The sequence below is a fragment of the Trachurus japonicus genome, chromosome 19, assembly GCF_045865225.1.
Source record: "Trachurus japonicus isolate A0001 chromosome 19, Traja_1.0".
Classification (NCBI taxonomy): domain Eukaryota; kingdom Metazoa; phylum Chordata; class Actinopteri; order Carangiformes; family Carangidae; genus Trachurus; species Trachurus japonicus.
In genome coordinates, this window is record NC_140925.1 from 23,339,544 (window position 1) to 23,359,980 (window position 20,437).

The following is a 20,437-nucleotide window of genomic DNA, read 5'->3' on the forward strand; positions in this document are numbered from 1 at the left end:
AAGACAAAAATGCCCCAAAAAATGTACTAAAATGTAAAAAAAAAAGAAACTCTCAATACATGACAGATTTCTTCTGAAGTATCATCAACCTGTTTGGGGAGAAAACAAATGACATAATTTCATATCCTCTCTTTAAATGACATTAATCATTTTGAAATGTACTTCATTGAATATCCAGAGACAGAGACGGTCAATGACATGGTTTTCTTTATTATAAAGAAAGCACAGCATGTCATAATGGTAAAAAACAACTGACTGGTAGTGCCTATTAAAAAAAAGCTAGCTTTTAAATTAATTTGATAAGTCTTCATTCAAGGCTTTCATGCTCAGAAAATGTACACAAATCCAAGTGTTATCTTTTCAAATTCCAGGAAGGGGAAAATCAGGCATCAGGGGGAATGGTATCAGAGAGGATCATGGGAGAGCCGAGCTGCAACTCCTGCTGCAGTGACTCCAGATCAGCCGGAGTCATGCGGTGGACCTCGCTCCAATCAGATAACAGGGAGGCCGAGAGGGGGGCCGAGTCGAAACTGATGGAGGAGAAAAGTACAGACAGCATGATGAGAGGCCGTTCTTTTAATCATAAAAAAATGTACGTATATATTTATCTTGAAGTTAACTGAAGATCACATTTAGTAAAGTCACACGTGGCCGCAGCCACGTTCTCATTTCAGCCGATTTTCAGTGTTTGGTCAAAACTCATAAAATTCACTTCACACTTTGCTGCACTGACGCTATTAGAAGTTGTTGCTTATCAAGCCAGTCACCTAATCAGTTACTAAAAGTAAATCATCAAATAGAAAACACGAAACCCTGCTCCTAACAAAGGGGTTGTTCATTAGCACAACACTAGCTCATTTATTTGGATTATTTTCAACCATAATAAGATACTGACTGGCCCACTTGGTAATTTGAGTCTTATCAACGAGTGTCCATTATGACTGCAGATGATTGTAACCCTACAGGTTTCTGATCTGTTCGGATCAGTTTTTAGTTCATTACAGCGCTGCAGTAAATCCTGGTGATTGGTATGTTTGGTTTTGTTGAAACCATTTTAAAGAGGTGTTGACTCGATGCTTGCTCATTTATGCAGCTGTAATCATGTACTAGGAAAAAGGTTTTATTATTTAGTTTATGCATTTTGACAGTTCAGTATAACTGGTATTATCCAACAGTTATATATTTACTTTCCTATTATAAAATGTCTCGAGTCATCTACAATATTATAATTATGGTATGCTGGTATGTGCCTGCCTGGGTGAATTTGTCCTTTGAGTTCACTTGTTTATCTACCTTGAAATCATCATAATTAAGACAGTAATATAAATCACACACAGCTACACATGGTCTTGGAAAATTCTTTGAAGGAGGTGGAACGACGCTGCAGCTGCTGGTGGTAAAACTCAGATGTTTTGGTTGCAAAATGAGTATGAGAAAACAAGCCTGTGTGCTGTGGACCTCACCTGTCCCGGTCACAGTGTTGCAGGTCTGTGAGAGACTGGTTGAGAAGGTCGTCCAGGTCAAAGCCCACGCCATAACCAGCTCCGCTGCCTTTAGGGGTGACTGAGAACACCGGTGGTAAAATGTCCTCCACCTGACAGGAGACAAGGGGGAAGCATTAGGTCAGCTGCACTTTGTGTCCTTCACATCAGTTCCAGCCAAAGCAGGAGATTCTGACATTTAAAACTGTGACATATAGAAAAGAAGAATCTTTTTGAAGACGTCTATAATGAAAGCAACAGCAGTGCTCTGTTGATACATATTCTGTTACTTCTCTTTAGCAAAATGCTACTTCAGAAAAACACTAGAATATATCACAGCATAGCAGAGGAAACCTGACACAAACCTGTGACTTTGACAGCTGCAGCGTTACTGTGTGGATGTCGGGGGCGATGGAGGGCACTTGCTGTCCTGTATCTGTGAATCCTAAGCTGGGGTGAGGCTGTGAGGGAACTCCTAAAGCCCCACAGAGAGGGTTTGTGGTCTGTGGCCCCGATTTCTCCCCTGCGGTGGGACACAGCTTCTCCATCGGGCCAGAGGTTGCAGTCGAGTGGGAGTTGAGGTTATTTTGGCCGCTGATATTCACATTCCCATTTGTCTCTCTGGAAAGTGTCTGCGCTTTAGTCAGAAAACTCTCCAGCGGAAGCAGCTGCGACTGAGGTTGAGGCTCGGGTTGGGTCTGACTTTGAGATTGGAGCTGTGGCTGAAGAAAGCCCGACTGCAGCGGCTGCTGCTTCCTGTTTTGCTGCGGTTGTTGAGGTGGCCTTGTCTCTAATTGCTGGCCACTCCAATTCCCCAAACAGTTGAAACCACTTTGTCCGTTGCTCTCGTTGTGAGGTTTGAGCGTGTTGTTTTTAACAAAGCCACCAGTGACCGCCATTATATCTATCCCTCCACTTACAGCAACAACTAAATCCGCTGGAGGTTTCCTCTGGCTCATGGAGAAAAGTAAGGATGGCTGCTGCGTGCTGGGAGGCTGGAACAAGCTCGGCTGGTTCGGTTTCACTTGAGAGATTAACTGTTCGTGAGGCTGAATCCTCACCTCCTTGTCTGTGTTGTTGTTCAGAGCTGCTTGAGAGTTATCACCGATATTTACACCCCGGTGTGAGGTCGTGTTACATTCCTTATTCTTCACTCCATCATTACTGGAAATCTGAGATTTCTCATTGCGGCTGTCCATCATCTTTGTCCAACGCTGCAAAAGGCTTTTGTCGTTGTCACTCAGCAGAACCCCACCCAGCGAGTCCCCCTGCCTTCCCTCTCTTCTCTCTTTTTCCTTCATTTTCCTCTCCCTCTCCCTTGCTCGTTCCTGCCTCTTCCTTCTCTTCTCCTCTCGTTCTCGTTGACGCTCCTGGGCTGTGACAGGCCGACGCGACTCTGGGACAGACGACAGCGAGGACAACATACCTCCTCCTCCACCGGCATCCATGCCCAGTGCAGATGTACATCCATCTGCAAAGAGGACGTAAAAATTAACCTCAGTGTTGACGACATGTCAGTGGTGTGCAATGTTACAAAAAAAACTAGATATGGAGGATATATAAACTTACCGCCCCTGGATTTATTTCTGAGAGCTGATTTCAACAAAGCTGCTTTAAGTGCAGCTTTGGTATCCTCTGAAATTGCTCCTTCTTTTCTGGTTCCTTCTCCTGCACCTGGAGGAGGCCTGGCGTTCTTTGACAGTGACTGTGAGAGGGACTGAGACAAGGACTGGGCTTGTGCCACGGAGAGGGAGAGGGAAGGCACGGCGGTGGGTAAGGGCGTCAGGGTCTGTGCTGGCGTTACAGGAATACTGGTGGGAGCCTGGGTCATGGACTGGCTTTGGGTGGACTGGGTCAGAGGAGCCTGGCTGCTGGACAGCTGCTCCTGCGTCTCACTGTCTCTCATTGTTTCTGAGGGGCCGTCCTGGCTCGACACTGGCGTTGTTAGATCTATAGTCTCCGGCTGACCGCTGTCTGAGCTGGCACTGGGCATGTCCACATCAACTGGGTCACTTTCACTTTTAGACAACAGAGACAAGTTGTGGGTCACGCGAGGTGGGGCGCCTTCTATTAGAGATGTGGGCTTATTGAAGTTTGGCATCTGGTTTGTAAATGTACAGCTCGCTTTTGCTGCCTTGCCGTCTGGTTGCTGTTGAGATTTCGCTTCACTCATTTGCTGCTGTATCTGTGCTGCTTGTGATTGTGGTGTCATGGTAACCAGTGTAGGTTTGCTCAGGTTGACGTCCGGGGCCTGAGCACTGGCTTGGGCACTGCCTTGTGCGGTAGCTCTGCCGTTGACCCTCGGCAAAGGCCTGAACTGCAGCCTCTGCCGACAGATCTGTTTGTTCCTATGAAAATCCTGGATCTCCATCAGAATCGCCTCTTTAATTTGTTCCCTGTTCATTGGCAGCTTGTCGAATTCAAAGTCAAAAGCTGGCACACAGATCGGCTCATCGTCGGGGTCGTGGTACTTGGACAGGTAAGGATGCTCCAGTGCTTGTGTCACACTGATTCTCTCACGAGGGTCGAAGCGCAGCATGGCCGCCAGCAGGTCCAAAGCCTCCGCTTCGGCTTGAGGGTAAAGTTTGGCCAAAGGCACGGCCAACTGTGATGGAAGACTCTGAACATAGGCGCGCACTCTGTCGGCTCTGATAGCACCAATTAAACCCTCAGGAGGAGTGCCCAACACGGACAGAATGAGCTGGAGCTGGTGGACGTAGTGCTTCCCAGGAAAAATCTGCTTGCGCCCCAACATTTCAGCAAAGATGCAGCCCACAGACCACAAGTCAATGGCCAGAGTGTAGTGATTCAGAGACAGCAGGAGTTCAGGAGCACGGTACCATCGAGTCGCCACATACTCGGTCATGAAGGAATGAGACTCCTCCGGGTGCGAACTGAGACCCCTCGCCATGCCGAAGTCACCGATTTTTAGCTCGCAGTTCTCGTTCACCAACAAGTTGGAGGGTTTGAGGTCACGGTGGATGACGTTGGCAGAGTGCACATATTTAAGGCCGCGGAGGAGCTGGTATAAAAAGTAGCGCGTGTGCTCCGGAGTGAGCGTCTGGGCAGAGTGAATGATCTGGTGCAAGTCGCTCTCCATGAGGTCCAGCACCACATACCTGCAGACATGGGAAATGTGAAACGGGGGGGGGTCAGCTTTATATTGTCAGGACACAATCGGCTCACTTGACCAGAACTGAGGTCATATCATGTTATTTTAAAAAGCAAATTAGTTACATGTTTCATCAGGAAATTAGCTATGCTGTATACAGTGTATACAGTGTATGTCTTTACCAATAATAACAATTGAAACCTGAGATTTGATATTTTTCGGTAACAAACCCAGTACAACAGAGAAATAATGGTGTTAAATATCAACTTTGTTTATGTGTTGGCTTTAACCTCTGCTGTATTTAGTTATTTAGTTGGTGTTATTTCATGTTAACAATCTTTCCAATTTCTTTTTTTTTTTTTTTAAACAAATTAACATTATGGAAACATACTTGATTTTGTTTATGGATCAGTCTTAGTGAGCCCTTTGCATGAGAGGATAACTGAACCATTTAAATAACTGTAAAATGCTCCTGGGATTATATCTTGATGGAAAGTTAATTGTTTCCTGCCGACTTAATCTATTTATACGTGTAGATATTTACCTCATGAATGAACCAACAGAGTTTTTTAGACTTTTCTGGCCTGAGCAGGAACTCTGTGTATGTGTGGCCATAAAAATAAACTATTTAAGAAAAAAAAAGATACATACACAGACTTGAAGGCAGAGTGGGGAAGGTTTGGCTGCAGGATGTCTTTGATGGCGATAATGTTGTCGTGTTTGAAGTGCTTGAGGATCTTGAGCTCTCTGAGTGTGCGTTTGGCATTTGTCACCACCTCAAAAGCATTGGAGATCTTCTTTATCGCCACCTGCTGGCCTACAGTTCAGGGAGTAAAAAACAGAAGAAGGAGATGGACAACTGAGCTTGAGTGACAGCGTCAAGGTGAGTTAATTTCCACATTTAACACTGAGCATTATGGTACATACTGTACAGAAAGTTTTATGCACGTTTTCTTCATTGAATCAGTCCTACCATTATCCCGTCTCCTGGCAGATGAAACGACTCCATAGGCTCCTGTGCCGATGGTTTCTATGACGTCATACTCCTCGCCAACGTCGAACTTCACATCCAGAGAGTGGGCTTTAAGCAGAGCCAGGTTTTTTGCTGCTGTGCTGGTGTCATTGGTGCCTGCTGCTGCTTCGCCTTCACGCTGGTTCTGGGCTTCTCCTCTTTTGTCAGTGGCCATTCTTTCAGGTGACATGGCCACAGGTTGATTGTTTTTACCCTCTTTGCCCTCCTTAGTTGCCATTTTCTCTGTGAAGAATCAAAAAATAGCAAAATATGAGAAATTTGTTAACATTGTCTTGCAGGATACGTTATTTTTGTCACTTTTTCTGCTCATGCGTAAGAGTTTTTGCTATTCTCTAATCCTTTTTTGTCTTGGTAGCTGAATACAATAAGGGCTGGGCAGTTTGGATCAATTGCATTGCCTATTAAATGTATTGGTCCTTCATTATTATTCACTTAGTTATTTATAATTTATAAACAACAAATAAAAAATGTACTATGATTTGAAAGGATTGCTCACACCACAGTTGCAACCTCAAGATTTGAGCAGTTTTAAAATACATATTGGGCAAAAACTGCAGTGTCCAGATTACATTTACTAATAATCAAGAATTCATAAAGTTTGTTCCTGCTTCCTTGAAAGGTCAGACAAAGTATGTGATTTACATTTGTTTGTAGGAAATCGTTAATTTTTTCCCTCTCCTATTATTTGATACATAATTAAAATAAAAGCAGATCAATCACTAAACAATTGTTAGTTGCACCAAAAACAGAAAGTGTCACATTCTTTGGAAAAACAGGACAGTGCATTTGTTTAGGATAGGAAAGCACGTGACGTTCATAAATCTGGCACATTGCTGGCTGCTGGCTGCTGGCACATCCTCAGCATTTACCTGTGTCCCTGCAACATACAATCACTGCTTTCTTAGCAACTGTGAAAACCACTGATCTTGGCGCAGCAGTTCCTGTTTCTTTATAGGTCAAGCTCCTCACACCTGGGCTCAAACCCTCTCCTCCTGCTGGGGCCCTCAGGAGCCACTTCAGGACTCAACATAGCAGTGGCTCCTCGGGCACACAACCACAGATAATACAGCTTCACAGTCGGTAAGTCAGACTGTTGAATAGACACGTTATGTCACTGTTGACTCCTAATAAAGTGACTGTGGGCATTAAAACGAGCTGAGAGGGCAGAAACCAGGCGTGACTTCACACCCTCTAGGCCCGCGGCAGTCAAGTGGATAAAACCTGTAGCTCCGGGTCCCGGTTGAAGCTGCTTATCGACAAACAGAGGACAAACCCACGGTGAGCTCGTCCGTCAGGCCCTACTACTGTGTCTACACCCGAGAAATTAAATAAACTAACTCCACGACAAAGACCTTACCCACTTCTTTGACGCAGGGGCGTAGGCTAGTTACCTACCTGGAGCACAGGCTTTCTAGGTACGGTGAACCATGTCTTCCTCGGTTATGAAACCACCACACGGCGTCACAGAGACGTCCGTATTAGTAACGCAGGTCACTTCCACCACGTGCGGCCGCCACAACATCTGAAATTGTGTTTTTAATCCCGTAGTAACGCGGCTATGTCTTGTTTTTGTCTGCCGCCTCCTCGTTACAGTTCCGCGTTGCGTCTGAGTGACACGGAGCGGACCAATGAGGTGAGGCGACGTCCGAGAGACTGTCCAATAGGAGCAGAGAACGTAGTGGGAGGCGGGACACGAGTGTATGTGTGTAGGGTCTCTGTTTTCTAGATGGTGGTGACGCTGTTTTCCAGAAGTTAACTACCTTAGGAGGAGCCACATTGCACACTGTTACTTAAGACACTTAGTCTTGTACACTCTTTCAATATAATTCTTAATTGAGTAAAATTATAATTGTAAGTTCTATCTATCTATCTATCTATCTATCTATCTATCTATCTATCTATCTATCTATCTATCTATCTATCTATCTATCTATCTATCTATCTATCTATCTATCTATCTATCTATCTATCTATCTATCTAGTTTAGTTTTAGTCTATCTATTATCTATCTATTGTTGTCTTTTACATAGATTTTGCGATGCTTAATTTTTACTATACATAAATCTGACTGCTGATAAGCCTAGGCTACTTAGTGGGCAACGTTCAGACAGTAATAATGTGCAACTGATGTTATGTGGGGGCAGTGTAATTTCCCCCAGAGGAGAGACTAAGTAAATACTAGTCTATGGTAAATACACAGTAGACACCCCCTCCGGCTGGTCCAACATCTGCATGTGACTGTCCAATGAAAAGCAGCGGTAAAAGTCGGGCAGACCAATAAAAAGCCAGAATCTGGCTTTTAACACGTCGCCTTCACTCTGAGGGCAGTTTGCTGAAGTTTGAAAGGAAACCTTAAAGCGGACTGAAACGCTGTGATTTACCCCGTATATCTTTCTGGTGTCATAAATTAAAAAACGTATTGTAATAAGATGGCAGCGTCTGGTGTGCAGGGGATACCGAGATGGGAGAGAAAAGTCCGCATATTTTTGTGCGTTTTCGGTATGGTCCTGTCTGTTTATGCGCTTCATGTTGAGCTGTCCCGAGAGAGAAACCCAGATTACAGGGCGATGTGTGACCTGGGGGAGTCTGTGAGTTGCTCCAAAGTGTTTACCTCCAGGTAAGTTTTTTTTCCTTCCCCCTAATTCCTGATATTTCTTTAGGCTAATAGCTCAGGCCTATTGGCTTTCATGCAGAACGGGCAGACATCGACCTCTTCTTTATTGAGCAATGCTTTCCCCCACAATCTTTATCTTTTAAACTGTGAAATCTGGGTTTTGCCTTACATTTCCTTACAACCTCGTTCATTTCATTGCCACGTGTTAAAATCCTCTGGAAATGCTTCACATTCACATAGCCATTGAGGGTTTTACAGTGAAAGATAAGTGGATTTGGCCCACAGCTGAACTCTTTTGCTTTTCAAATTACATATTCTCTGCAAAGCAGTGTGTAAGAGATCTTTTCATTATCTTGTCAATAATGTCTATCACTGACTGTCTCTCATTTCTCTTTTTGCCAGATGGGGACGTGGCTTTGGTTTGGTCCAGTTCTTTGTGGCCAAAGATAGTCCTCTGAACCAGCCCAACAGCGTGCTTGGCATCATATTTTACACTCTGCAGATGGGCCTTGGTCAGTCTGTTATTGTCTTCTGTAAATTATAGTGCAGAGTTGAGCATTTTTAGACAGAAACATGTTTGTATTTCATTTCTGTGAACTATACCTGACTCTTATAATTTAGTATTCCGTATTTTGGGCATAGTAATTTGTATCGTATTTGATTGTTACACAAAATTGTAAGTTGTTATTAAGTAAATCAATCGTAGTTTGAAATAATTCGACAAATATTGCTTATGTAGTGTCCTTTATTGATGGTTTTAAAATCTCCTTTTTGTTTTTTTGCAGGACTTTCACTGTCCAAGAAAGCAGCATTGCTCTTGGTCTTCTCCTCCTGGTTATCGGTGGCTGGCTCGTTTTATCTTGCATACATTCTTGCGTTTGTTTTGGGAGATTTCTGCATGGTCTGCGTGTCAACATATGTCGTCAACTTTGCATTGCTCTTCACCAACCTCAAACGAAGGAGGGCAATCGAAGGAACGAAGCAAAAGGCAGGATAGACCAAAATGTGAAATTCAACACCCTCTTTTTACTGCTTAGTTGAAACCACACTGGATTTGAAAAGAAAATTCTTGCCCTCAGTATGTTTCTTCTTAGAGATACAGGACTGGATGTGCATCTCAAAGGATTTATAAGATAATTTTCAGAAGAGACACTTGATACAGCAGCAGTGATGTTTGTGTGTGAATGTGCATGCTGGTGCTAATTACACATTTTTGAACACTACCACTTGTCTTATGTGATTAAGGTCTTACTTTTGAAGCACAGTAATCCCAAAATCTGGATAAACAAGTGTAAAGTTACTAGGTGGCAAAACAATATGGTGTCCTGTAACTACTCAGCCTTACCAGTAGATGGCGCTAGAGACCACCTATTAGTTCAATTAAATAGCAACAGAGCAATGCCTGCTCGCTCTCAGGTTGGAAAGGAAAGAAGTTTACACTTTGTGTGGAAAAACTCTCATTTTGAAATATGTAGTCAGTCATAAAGTTAATTACTACCACATAATTCAAAATGAGGAAGGGACAAACGTTAACTTCACTATTTGTATTTCATGCATTGCTGAGAATAATGAGGACAGTCAATTCTCCTATGCCTCAACAGCTAAAAGTCTGGACTTGGCCGTGAGATGGAAGACATGTCATGCTTCTGGTTTGTAACTGAGGTCACAAACTCACAAGCCCACTTGTTCACTTTTAGCAAGTTGCACTGTTGAATGCAGCTTCACACCATCTCTGTAGAGGCACAGACATCACAGGAACACCTTGATATAAAGTCTTTTCTGTAAAAGTATGTAGCATACAGTTGTTCAAGATGATAACTCACACATTGAAGGCGTAAAAAGTTAATATAGAACCTCCAAAGCTTATATATAGGGGTGTGGGGGCTTTCTAACACTTATTGCTTGTATGTAGCTCAAGGGTCAGATCTGCAGAAGCTGTTGCTGAGGTGGTGCATGTTGGTTGTGCACTGTGCACATAAACCACTGCTGCTATATATGAGCTTTTTGTAGCAATTTTATTGGTGTTCAAAAAGTGCTTTGTCCATTTAATAGAGTTTCAGATAAACTGAGCTGAATATGAAGTGGAGAATAGGGTTAGATGATTATTATACCCATCTACTGTATGAATACAAGATCTAAAAGGAGACTTAAAGGCAGAAATGTTTAATTTCCTCTTACAGCTTCCTGCAACATTATTGGACAAATGAGGTGCAGGTCAGACTAAGGCAAATCAAAAGTGTTCATAGTTGTCATAAAAAATGGTTCTAAATATTCCAGAAATGTACACCTAATTATCATGCCTTTTCCTTTTCATTGTCCCTTTAAATCTATAATTTAGTCTGGATAAATTGAAATAGGCTACAGAAAAATTCTCAGTCGTGGGACTTCTTATCTTAATATATCTTATCTTACTAAAATTTTCCATTAATGGAATGCTTAATTAACTATTTCCATGACATATCACAATGAGTGGTATTGTTTCTTACTGGGGGAAGCACGGTGGTGCAGTGACTATTACTTCTCAACAAGAAGGTTCTGGGTCCGATCCCCAGGCCTGCAGCCTTTCAGAGTGGAGTTTGCATGTTCTCTCTGTTCCTGCGTTGGGTCTCTCTGGGTTCTCCACCCTCCTTCCACACTCCAAAGACATTCACAATAAGATGATTGATTTATATTGTCCAAGGTCTGAATGAGTGTTTGTCTTTATATGTTAGCCCTGTGATTGACTGGCGACCTGTCAAGGGTGTACCTCACCCTTCTTTTATGTCAGCTGGGATTGGCTCCACACATTCCCTCAACCCTGCACTGGTAAGTGGTATTAACAATGGATGGATGAATAGATATCAATTCTTGCTTTATTTTTGCTCACTCTTCTATGAATCCATAATTCTTGGGAAATGTAAGTCATTTCTGCTTCTTAGAATCGTGTTGCCCTAATGCCTTTTCATCCTACTTATCACATCAGTAGTTTCAAATGTCAGCCAATCTGCATTACTTCACCTCTGCTGCCACAGATCACTGTGACGGTCACCGAGCATCAGAGGATGATGATATTGTCACATTGTCCACAATCCTGTTTTATCTGAATTTACAGAATGGAGTGCAACAGTGCGCGCACACACACACACACACACACACACACACACACACACACACACACACACACACACACACACACACACACACACACACACGTGACTGATAAACCCAGTTTGGTCAATAAAGATACTACAGCAGCATCTGTAGCTACAACCCTTCACCTCAACAAGAGCCAGCGGAGACCGTGTGAGTCACATACCTATGTAAACAGAGAGAGAGAGAGCGTCAGCTGTCCCTCTGTCACTCTCAGCGTCGGCATGGTCTGGTAAAATAAAACAAAATCCATCCGTCCAGTCACTTTGCCACCTTTTGGTCATTAATTAGGCTATTTGACTTGCTTACTTGGCTATTTCACTCAGACGACCGGCGGATCATCTGGTGTGCGCGCGGTAGCCTATATGTTCCTTTTTTATTTCTCCATTGCGCGGTACATCTTCACATTTACGCGCTCTCTACACAAGCGTATAGGCTGACGTACAGTGTGGGATAACATCGAAATAATGTAGAGCAGTGCGCACCTTGTCTCCCATGTTGCCCACTTACGTAGGAGAAGTGCAACAGTGTCAGTGTGGAGGATCATCGCGGGTCAGACATTTGGCTCTTCGTGTCAGTATCCAACTTGCTGCTTTGGAAGGAGGACGTTGACATGAAAAAACTATTTGATAAATCCGAGTTTTTGCGATGATTTTTCAAATGTAACTAAAATTGTTCATGGAAATTTATAAGAGCAACTGTAATTTAATTACACATTTTCCCACAGTAATGTTACGGATTACAATTAGCCTACGTACATTTTGTAATTAAATTAGGCTACGTAGGCTAACGGCGTTACATGTAATTTGTTACTCCCCAACATATATATATATATATATAATATATATAGGCCTATATATACATACAGGGTAATGATTTACATACAATCATTTCATTTCATTTTTTTCTCATTAATGTAGCTACACTCAGCACCCCTTCTTGACAGAAAAAACAGAATTGTAGAAATTTGTGCAAACGTATTAAAAAAGAAAAACTGAAATATCACATGGTCATAAGTATTCAGACCCTTTGCTGAGTATTGAGTAGAAGCACCCTTTTAAGCAAGTAGCTACAGCCATGAGTCTCCTTGGGAATGATGCAACAAGTTTTTCACACCTGGATTTGGGGATCCTCTGCTATTCTTCCTTGCAGATCCTCTCCAGTTGTCAGGTCGGATAGTGAACGCTGGTGGACAACCATTTTCAGGTCTCTCCAGAGATGCTCAATTGGGTTTAGGTCAGGGCTCTGGCTGGGCCATTCAAGAGTGGTCACAGAGTTGTTCCGAAGCCACTCCTTTGTTATTTTAGCTGTGTGCTTAGGGTCAGTTGTCTTGTTGGAAGTTGAACCTTCTGCCCAGTCTGAGGTCCTGAGCACTCTGGAAAAGGTTTTCTTCCAGGATGTCTCTGTACTTGGCCGCATTCATCTTTCCTTCAATTGCAACCAGTCTTCCTGTCCCTGCAGCTGAAAAACACCCCCATAGCAGGATGCTGCCACCACCATGCTTCACTGTTGGGATTGTACTGGGCAGGTGATGAGCAGTGCCTGGTTTTCTCCACACATACCACTTAGCATTAAGGCCAAAAAGTTCAATCTTGGTCTCATCAGACCAGAGAATCTTATTTCTCATAGTCTGGGAGTCCTTTGTGTGTTTTTTGGCAAACTCTATGCAGGCTTTCATATGTCTTGCACTGAGGAGAGGCTTCCTTCGGGCCACTCTGCCATACAGCCCCGATTGGTGGAGGGCTGCAGTGATACTTGACTTTCTGGAACTTTCTCCCATCTCCCCACTGCATCTCTGGAGCTCAGCCACAGTGATCTTTGGGTTCTGCTTTATCTCTCTCACCAAGGCTCTTCTCCCACAATTGCTCAGTCAGCCAGAGCCCTGACCTAAACCCAAATTAGCATCACTGGAGAGACCTGAAAATGGCTGTCCACCAATGTTCACATCCAACCTGACAACTGGAGAGGATCCCCAAATCCAGGTGTGAAAAACTTGTTGCATCATTCTCAAGGAGATTCATGGCTGTACTTGCTCAAAGGGGTGCTTCTACTCAATACTGAGCAAAGGGTCTGAATACTTATGACCATGTGATATTTCAGTTTTTCTTTTTTCATAAATTTGCAAAAATTTCTACATTTCTGTTGTTTTTTTGTCAAGAAGGGGTGCTGAGTGTACATTAATGAGAAAAAAAATGAAATTAAATGATTTTAGCAAATGGCTGCAATGAAACAAAGCGTGAAAAATTTAAGGGGGTCTGAATACTTTCTGTACCCACTATAGTATATATATATATGACTCTTTCCACACAAAATATTCTGTGACCATGATATTACCAAGTTGACATAAACACTGCAGATGAACATGGATAGTGGAACAAATCTAAATAACTTTTCATTTAAAGAGCATTGAATGTAAAAACATTTCTTTGATACATGACGTTTGACCTCTAATGGTTAGAATCATGTAGAAAATGACAATGGATCTATCACTTATTTAGCAAGAAAAAAAAGCTGATTTGGACCAGAATATCATGGCACAGTGAAAAGTGAAAAAAGATGTCACCTCAACCCTGAACTGAAATACATTTTAAAGTTAAATAAATTGTTGTACATGAAAAATACCAGTTCACCCAACTTCAGACAGAACATTAACATTCATGTTCATGTTTAGCTCTGAATGTTAGTCATGATCAGAAATCCTCACATGATTATTTACTCTTTCATTTAACCCCCTCCGTTTCCTTTGGCTTGAGTAGTTTTCCAAGGAAAATTAATCAGTGCAGGTGACTCACTTAGTTATTTGTCAGACCTCACATCGCCATGACATGGCTGTTTCAAATGATGATCAGAGACAATGGATGAGTTCTTTTGCATCAGGAAAGACAGTGGTCTGGTTTAAAATCCCGGCACCGAGGTTTGCTTTTTCTCGATTAAGATTGGACTTCTGAACTTCCTTTATAGATGAGTAACTTCTACTGAAGGAGACATTAGGTTTTCAGTGACAACATTCACATTTGTAAATGCTTAACTATATAATATATATAATAAAGTATTGTTTTTTAAGTTCATCCTCCATATCGGCGATGGTAACTGCTGTCCCTATTTTCTCCATTATCACCATTGTGAGCTGAGATCCATCCTGCAGTGTAGTCAGGTTTTGAGAGTTCATAGTTTTTAGTGAGAGTCAGATAAATAAGTGAATCCCACAGCAGTTAGAAAAACAATGACTAGATGACTAAGAGTATGGCTAAGCAGTCATTCCAGGAAGTAGGAAAAACTTCGATAGGAGACTTTTTTTTTTACTTATTGCCCAGCCGCTGCCATTTTAATGATTTGTTAATATTCCACTGTTTATTATCTATTATATATTAATGCCATTAGCCATCTACTTCTACTATGTCTCAGGACAGCCGGCAGTTGTATTTTAGTAGAAATTATATTTAAATTGTACCTTGTGCATTTTTCCTCTGCTATTAAATGCCGATAAAATGAGTGTTTAATGGACATAAAGTGAACCTAAGTGTCAAGCTACCAGTATATTATGTAAGCTGTACAATTGCATTTGTAAAGATCTTTCTTCTGAAGTGTTGAAACACATATTTGCACCCAAAGAAAACATAGACAATGATGGATGAGGTGTGAGCGTTGCAGCCATAACATGAACCTAAAAAAGGATTTTTTTTGTTAAGTGAGTGCGTCAACATGTCAGCAAGTTGAATTCTTTACCTTTGTGGAGTTTCTTTTTTTACACTGTAGTGAAAGACAGGCACAATAGTTGTTGTCAGTATGTTGTAGTGTAAAGGTGCAGGTATGTCTGAGTGTATCTGTGGATGATCACATTTGATGCACATGGTTGTGGGCTGAGATGACAGCACTGCACCTGATTAACCCTCTTTGATCCAACAAACCCCGCATTACTCCTTGCAAGTGGTTTGTGTCATGAGTTGGAATAGACTATTTTGTATTATTCAAGATGAAAGCACACATTACTAATTCAATCAGCTGACATCAGACTGTTATCTAGAGGAAACTAAATATTACTTCCCGCTGCAGTAGCATTACAACAGGTAGTGAACATGTTACCAGTGACATAACCATGGCGTGTTGTCAGTGAAATACCATTTTAACTTGACGTACCAAGCCAAGGTGCTAAAAAACACCATTGTCCAACAAAGAGTGACAGCAGACACTTTTGTCGCCTCTTGTGAAAATGTTCCACAACCCGGTCTATACAAATGTCTGACATGTCAGGTATTTATGCATCATGTTGAGTGCACAAAAGCCTCAGATTTAACTGGTTTTTCTGCTCCATTGGCGATGGCGATGGCCACCCTCAATGTTTATGCAACAACAGAACTGTTGAGCTGTGCTGCGATTGGGAAAGGGGCAGAAATCACTACTTAGAACTATATTTAATTCTTGCTATCAAATTCCACAAAAATGGAAACAACAAATAAACAAACAAAAACAGTCATGTATGTGTATTGTATCTGTATCACCTGTTTTGGTCTTCTTTCTTTCTTTCTTTGTTTTGTTTTTTTTTGTAAAAATGAAGCATAAGGAATGAGGAAAGAATTCCTTTTATTGGATGTTGTATGTTCATAGTGGGAGGGACACACCTAAAAGCACGTGTCCATAACTAAGTATATAAAGAGTGACAAACAAGAGCTGTTCAGTCACACAATGGCTTTGAAGAAATGGTTCTGTATCCTGACCCTGGCGAGTCTTTTACCTGCAGGTAGGTCACAACTCTAGATGGGTTCAGAATCTTTGATTCAGCAGATGCTGAAAAAATAACTTAATAAACAAAGGTAATGATTTACAATATGTTGTCATGCCATGTTGTCCTTGCTAACTCTGTTCTGGCAGGAGCAGCCACAGCTTTGACTTTTTCATGTGAATTTAACATTATAAAATGTTCATGTAAAGTAAATTGCTTTGTACATGTTATACAATTAATTCATTTAAATTTAGTCCAAATTAACATATTTTATGGCAGCAAAAAATGTTGTCTTATTCTGTCACATCTCAAAATGATTTACAATTTTTCATTGAATATACAGTATATAGATCTGCATCCAAAATCTTTCATTCTATCACATGATTTCAATTGATTAGTTTTATTGTTTAACAATTTTTTCCTATGTATTCTGTAATGCTAAAATAACACATTTGCAAGGATATTTCAGGAGATTTTAAGGTGGCTCTTACATTTAGTATATTTTATTCTAATGGATCTTACATGAAAAGTCTGGCCTTATGGTCATATTATGTCATAATAAATGCTAGATGTAATTGACATTTTACATTTTTTAAATGCCAGGTTGTAAAAATATCATTGCAAATTGTCAGTGTAAATGTTACAAGATGATTTGTATTCTATAAAATGAACAATGCATTTTGAACAATGTTTTAACTCTGATTCCAAAGTAAAATGAACACTGGAAAATAAATTCAATTATTAAAATTTGGCATAGTAGTTAGTATTTACTGATTTATTCACTGCAGTAACTGGGGAATCATATCAATGTCAGTCTTTTTGGCTGTTTGCCTGAAAAAAGCTAAACAGAGGAATAGGTCTAACCCTTTTATCTTGTCTCATTCCCAGAAGCACATGCTCAGCTTGATGGTGAGATCATTCTCTTTAGTTTACATGTTGTCACAATTTTGATCTGTTTCATAATATGATTTTTTAAACTTAACATTAAAATATTACACATGTACTTATGTCATACTAATTTGTGTGATGATCTCCTCTCCAGTTTGTGGTACAGTTCCCCTGAACCCCAGGATTGTTGGAGGTGAGGATGCTCCACCAGGAAGTTGGCCCTGGCAGGTCAGTCTGCAGAGGTTTGGCAGCCATGTTTGTGGTGGTTCCCTCATCAACAAAGAGTGGGTGATGTCTGCTGCTCACTGCTTCTCCAGGTGGGTAACAACTAGACAATAGACATGGCTCTATCAAGCTGTGGTTTGTTGATGATTTTCCTATTTAAACTGAAGCAAATCTGTCATTTTGACTTTAGTACAAGTCCGTCTGGATGGCAGGTTTCTCTGGGTCGTCAGAGCCTGCAGGGATCAAACCCAAACGAAGTGTCCAGGACCGTTGCCAGGATCATTTTACATCCAAGCTATGACAGCATCACCAGCGACAACGACATTGCTCTGCTCAGACTCTCTTCGCCAGTCACGTTCACAGACTACATCAGACCTGTGTGTCTGGCAGCCAGTGACAGCATGTACAACAACGGTACTGACAGCTGGGTCACTGGCTGGGGCGCAGTCCAGGAGGGAGGTGAGTCTGCTTGTTGCTGTCAAATACTCTGATCTGAATGTCTGATCAAGTGGAGGTGGATGTATTCATTGTTTGTCTTCTTGTTGGTCTCTCAGTGTCTTTACCGTTCCCTGCAACTCTCCAAGAGGTGGAGGTGCCAGTTCTGGGAAACAGACAGTGTAACTGTCTGAATGGAGTCGGTACAGTCACAGACAACATGATCTGTGCTGGTGTTCTGGCAGGAGGCAAAGACTCGTGTCAGGTCAGCTGCTTCTCCTCATCTGTCCCCTCTTGGTAAGCGTGTTCATGGCTTCCTGAAGATCTCACACGTGTCCTCTCCATCTCCTCAGGGGGACTCAGGAGGTCCAATGGTGAACAAACAGGGCTCCGTCTGGGTCCAGTCTGGAATTGTTAGTTTTGGTTTTGGCTGTGCTCGTCCCAATCTGCCAGGAGTCTACTCCAGAGTGTCCCGTTACCAGTCCTGGATCAACTCCTTCATCAGCTCTGATCAACCAGGCTTTGTCCACTTCACTTCCAGTGGTGTGGATCCTGACACCAGCTACACCTGTCCTGGTCTCCCACCTCCTGTCATTAGTACCACTACTACTACTGTACAACCAACTGCCACCACAGATTCACCATCCACTGTATCCAGTGCGGACTGTAAGTATCCTCATACCCCAGGACAGAAAAAACAACACAGGTCTGTGTGTCTCTTATTTACACAATCAAAGAAGAATGATCAAACTGGTTCAAACCTCATTAACTCTCAATATTTTATATCCAATTAATATATTTCAATCAGTTCTGATTGATCAGTTGGGTGGCACATTGAAGAAACTCCTTATCTAATTTAACGACTCACATCTTTGGTGTCTCTGAGTGTCAGTGTGAAAAATGACCTGGAGTGGACAACTGTTTCATATGTTGACTTTTTGCTTGATTTAATGAATCCTAGAAATGTTTTTTAACCATCATTGTTTATTTCTGTTTCATCTCATTCGTGTTCTTTTGTCAAAACATGAAATGAAATAGTCTCAACGAGATCTGGTGTCATTTTCATGCTGAGGTTGAGTCAGCTTCATGCATTGCTGAATGCCAAATTATCCTCTGGGAGTTGCCAAAGTCGGAAATATTTGAAATCTTGAACTGACAAATTTTTTATTGAGAGTGTAAGACATTTACCTTCTGATTTAGACAGTTTTGCTTATCTGGGATTCGTAAACTGTCACTTAACTATGCAAACTGACTTTAAGTGAGTATGGTTAACTTTAAATCATCTTTCTGTGTCCTGGTGTAGTTTGTGGTACAGTTCCCCTGAACCCCAGGATTGTTGGAGGTGAGGATGCTCCACCAGGAAGTTGGCCCTGGCAGGTCAGTCTGCAGAGGTTTGGCAGCCATGTTTGTGGTGGTTCCCTCATCAACAAAGAGTGGGTGATGTCTGCTGCTCACTGCTTCTCCAGGTGGGTAACTACTAGACAATAGACTTGGCTCTATCAAGCTGTGGTGTGTTGATGATTTTCCTATTTAAACTGAAGCAAATCTGTCATTTTGACTTTAGTACAAGTCCGTCTGGATGGCAGGTTTCTCTGGGTCGTCAGAGCCTGCAGGGATCAAACCCAAACGAAGTGTCCAGGACCGTTGCCAGGATCATTTTACATCCAAGCTATGACAGCATCACCAGCGACAACGACATTGCTCTGCTCAGACTCTCTTCGCCAGTCACGTTCACAGACTACATCAGACCTGTGTGTCTGGCAGCCAGTGACAGCATGTTTAACAACGGTACTGACAGCTGGGTCACTGGCTGGGGCGCAGTCCGGGAGGGAGGTGAGTCTGCTTGTTGCTGTCAAATACTCTGACCTGAGTGTCTGATCAAGTGGAGGTGGATGTATTCATTGTTTGTCTTCTTGTTGGTCTCTCAGTGTACTTACCGTTCCCTGAAACTCTCCAAGAGGTGGAGGTGCCAGTTCTGGGAAACAGACAGTGTAACTGTCTGAATGGAGTCGGTACAGTCACAGACAACATGCTCTGTGCTGGTGTTCTGGCAGGAGGCAAAGACTCGTGTCAGGTCAGCTGCTTCTCCTCATCTGTCCCCTCTTGGTAAGCGTGTTCAGGGCTTCCTGAAGATCTCACACGTGTCCTCTCCATCTCCTCAGGGGGACTCAGGAGGTCCAATGGTGAACAAACAGGGCTCCGTCTGGGTCCAGTCTGGAATTGTTAGTTTTGGTTTTGGCTGTGCTCGTCCCAATCTGCCAGGAGTCTACTCCAGAGTGTCCCGTTACCAGTCCTGGATCAACTCCTTCATCAGCTCTGATCAACCAGGCTTTGTCCACTTCACTTCCAGTGGTGTGGATCCTGACACCAGCTACACCTGTCCTGGTCTCCCACCTCCTGTCATTAGTACCACTACTACTACTGTACAACCAACTGCCACCACAGATTCACCATCCACTGTATCAAGTGCGGACTGTAAGTATCCTCATACCACAGGACAGAAAAAACAACATAGGTCTTTGTGTCGCTTACACAATAAAAGAAGAATGACCAAACTGGTTCAAACCTCATTAACTCTCAATATTTTATATCAAATTAATATATTTCAATCCGTTCTGATTGATCAGTTTGTTCGCACATTGAAGAAACTCCTTATCTAATTCAATGACTCACATCTTTGGTGTCTCTGAGTGGCAGTGTGAAGAATGACCTGGAGTGGACAACTGTTTTAGAAGTTGGCTTTTCGTTGGATTTAATGAATCTCCAAGAATGTTAATCATGATTGTTTATTTCTGGTTCA

At 42.2% G+C, this 20,437-nt stretch overlaps 2 protein-coding genes and 1 pseudogene across 3 annotated transcripts; 2 read left to right on the forward strand and 1 right to left on the reverse strand.

The window, feature by feature from the left end:
• Window positions 1-192: 192 nt before the first annotated feature.
• Window positions 193-7,228, reverse strand: mapk7 (mitogen-activated protein kinase 7). Its single transcript, XM_085762393.1, has 7 exons — window positions 7,022-7,228; window positions 5,567-5,848; window positions 5,245-5,410; window positions 3,051-4,600; window positions 1,847-2,952; window positions 1,464-1,594; window positions 193-530 (listed from the first exon to the last, which is right to left on the reverse strand). The coding sequence occupies exons 2-7, from the start codon at window positions 5,841-5,843 to the stop codon at window positions 383-385; spliced, it is 3,378 nt and encodes a 1,125-aa protein (XP_085618519.1). The 5' UTR covers window positions 5,844-5,848; window positions 7,022-7,228; the 3' UTR covers window positions 193-382.
• A 696-nt stretch (window positions 7,229-7,924) lies between these two features.
• On the forward strand, window positions 7,925-9,463 carry vkorc1 (vitamin K epoxide reductase complex, subunit 1). The gene is made up of 3 exons (XM_085762396.1): window positions 7,925-8,243; window positions 8,643-8,752; window positions 9,026-9,463. The coding sequence occupies exons 1-3, from the start codon at window positions 8,056-8,058 to the stop codon at window positions 9,235-9,237; spliced, it is 510 nt and encodes a 169-aa protein (XP_085618522.1). The 5' UTR covers window positions 7,925-8,055; the 3' UTR covers window positions 9,238-9,463.
• A 6,589-nt stretch (window positions 9,464-16,052) lies between these two features.
• On the forward strand, window positions 16,053-20,339 carry LOC146968088 (transmembrane protease serine 9-like; annotated as a pseudogene). The gene is made up of 10 exons (XR_015034434.1): window positions 16,053-16,107; window positions 16,978-16,998; window positions 17,132-17,294; window positions 17,393-17,661; window positions 17,757-18,303; window positions 18,941-19,103; window positions 19,202-19,470; window positions 19,566-19,711; window positions 19,800-20,112; window positions 20,335-20,339. The product of XR_015034434.1 is annotated as a transmembrane protease serine 9-like (transcript).
• Window positions 20,340-20,437: the final 98 nt, after the last annotated feature.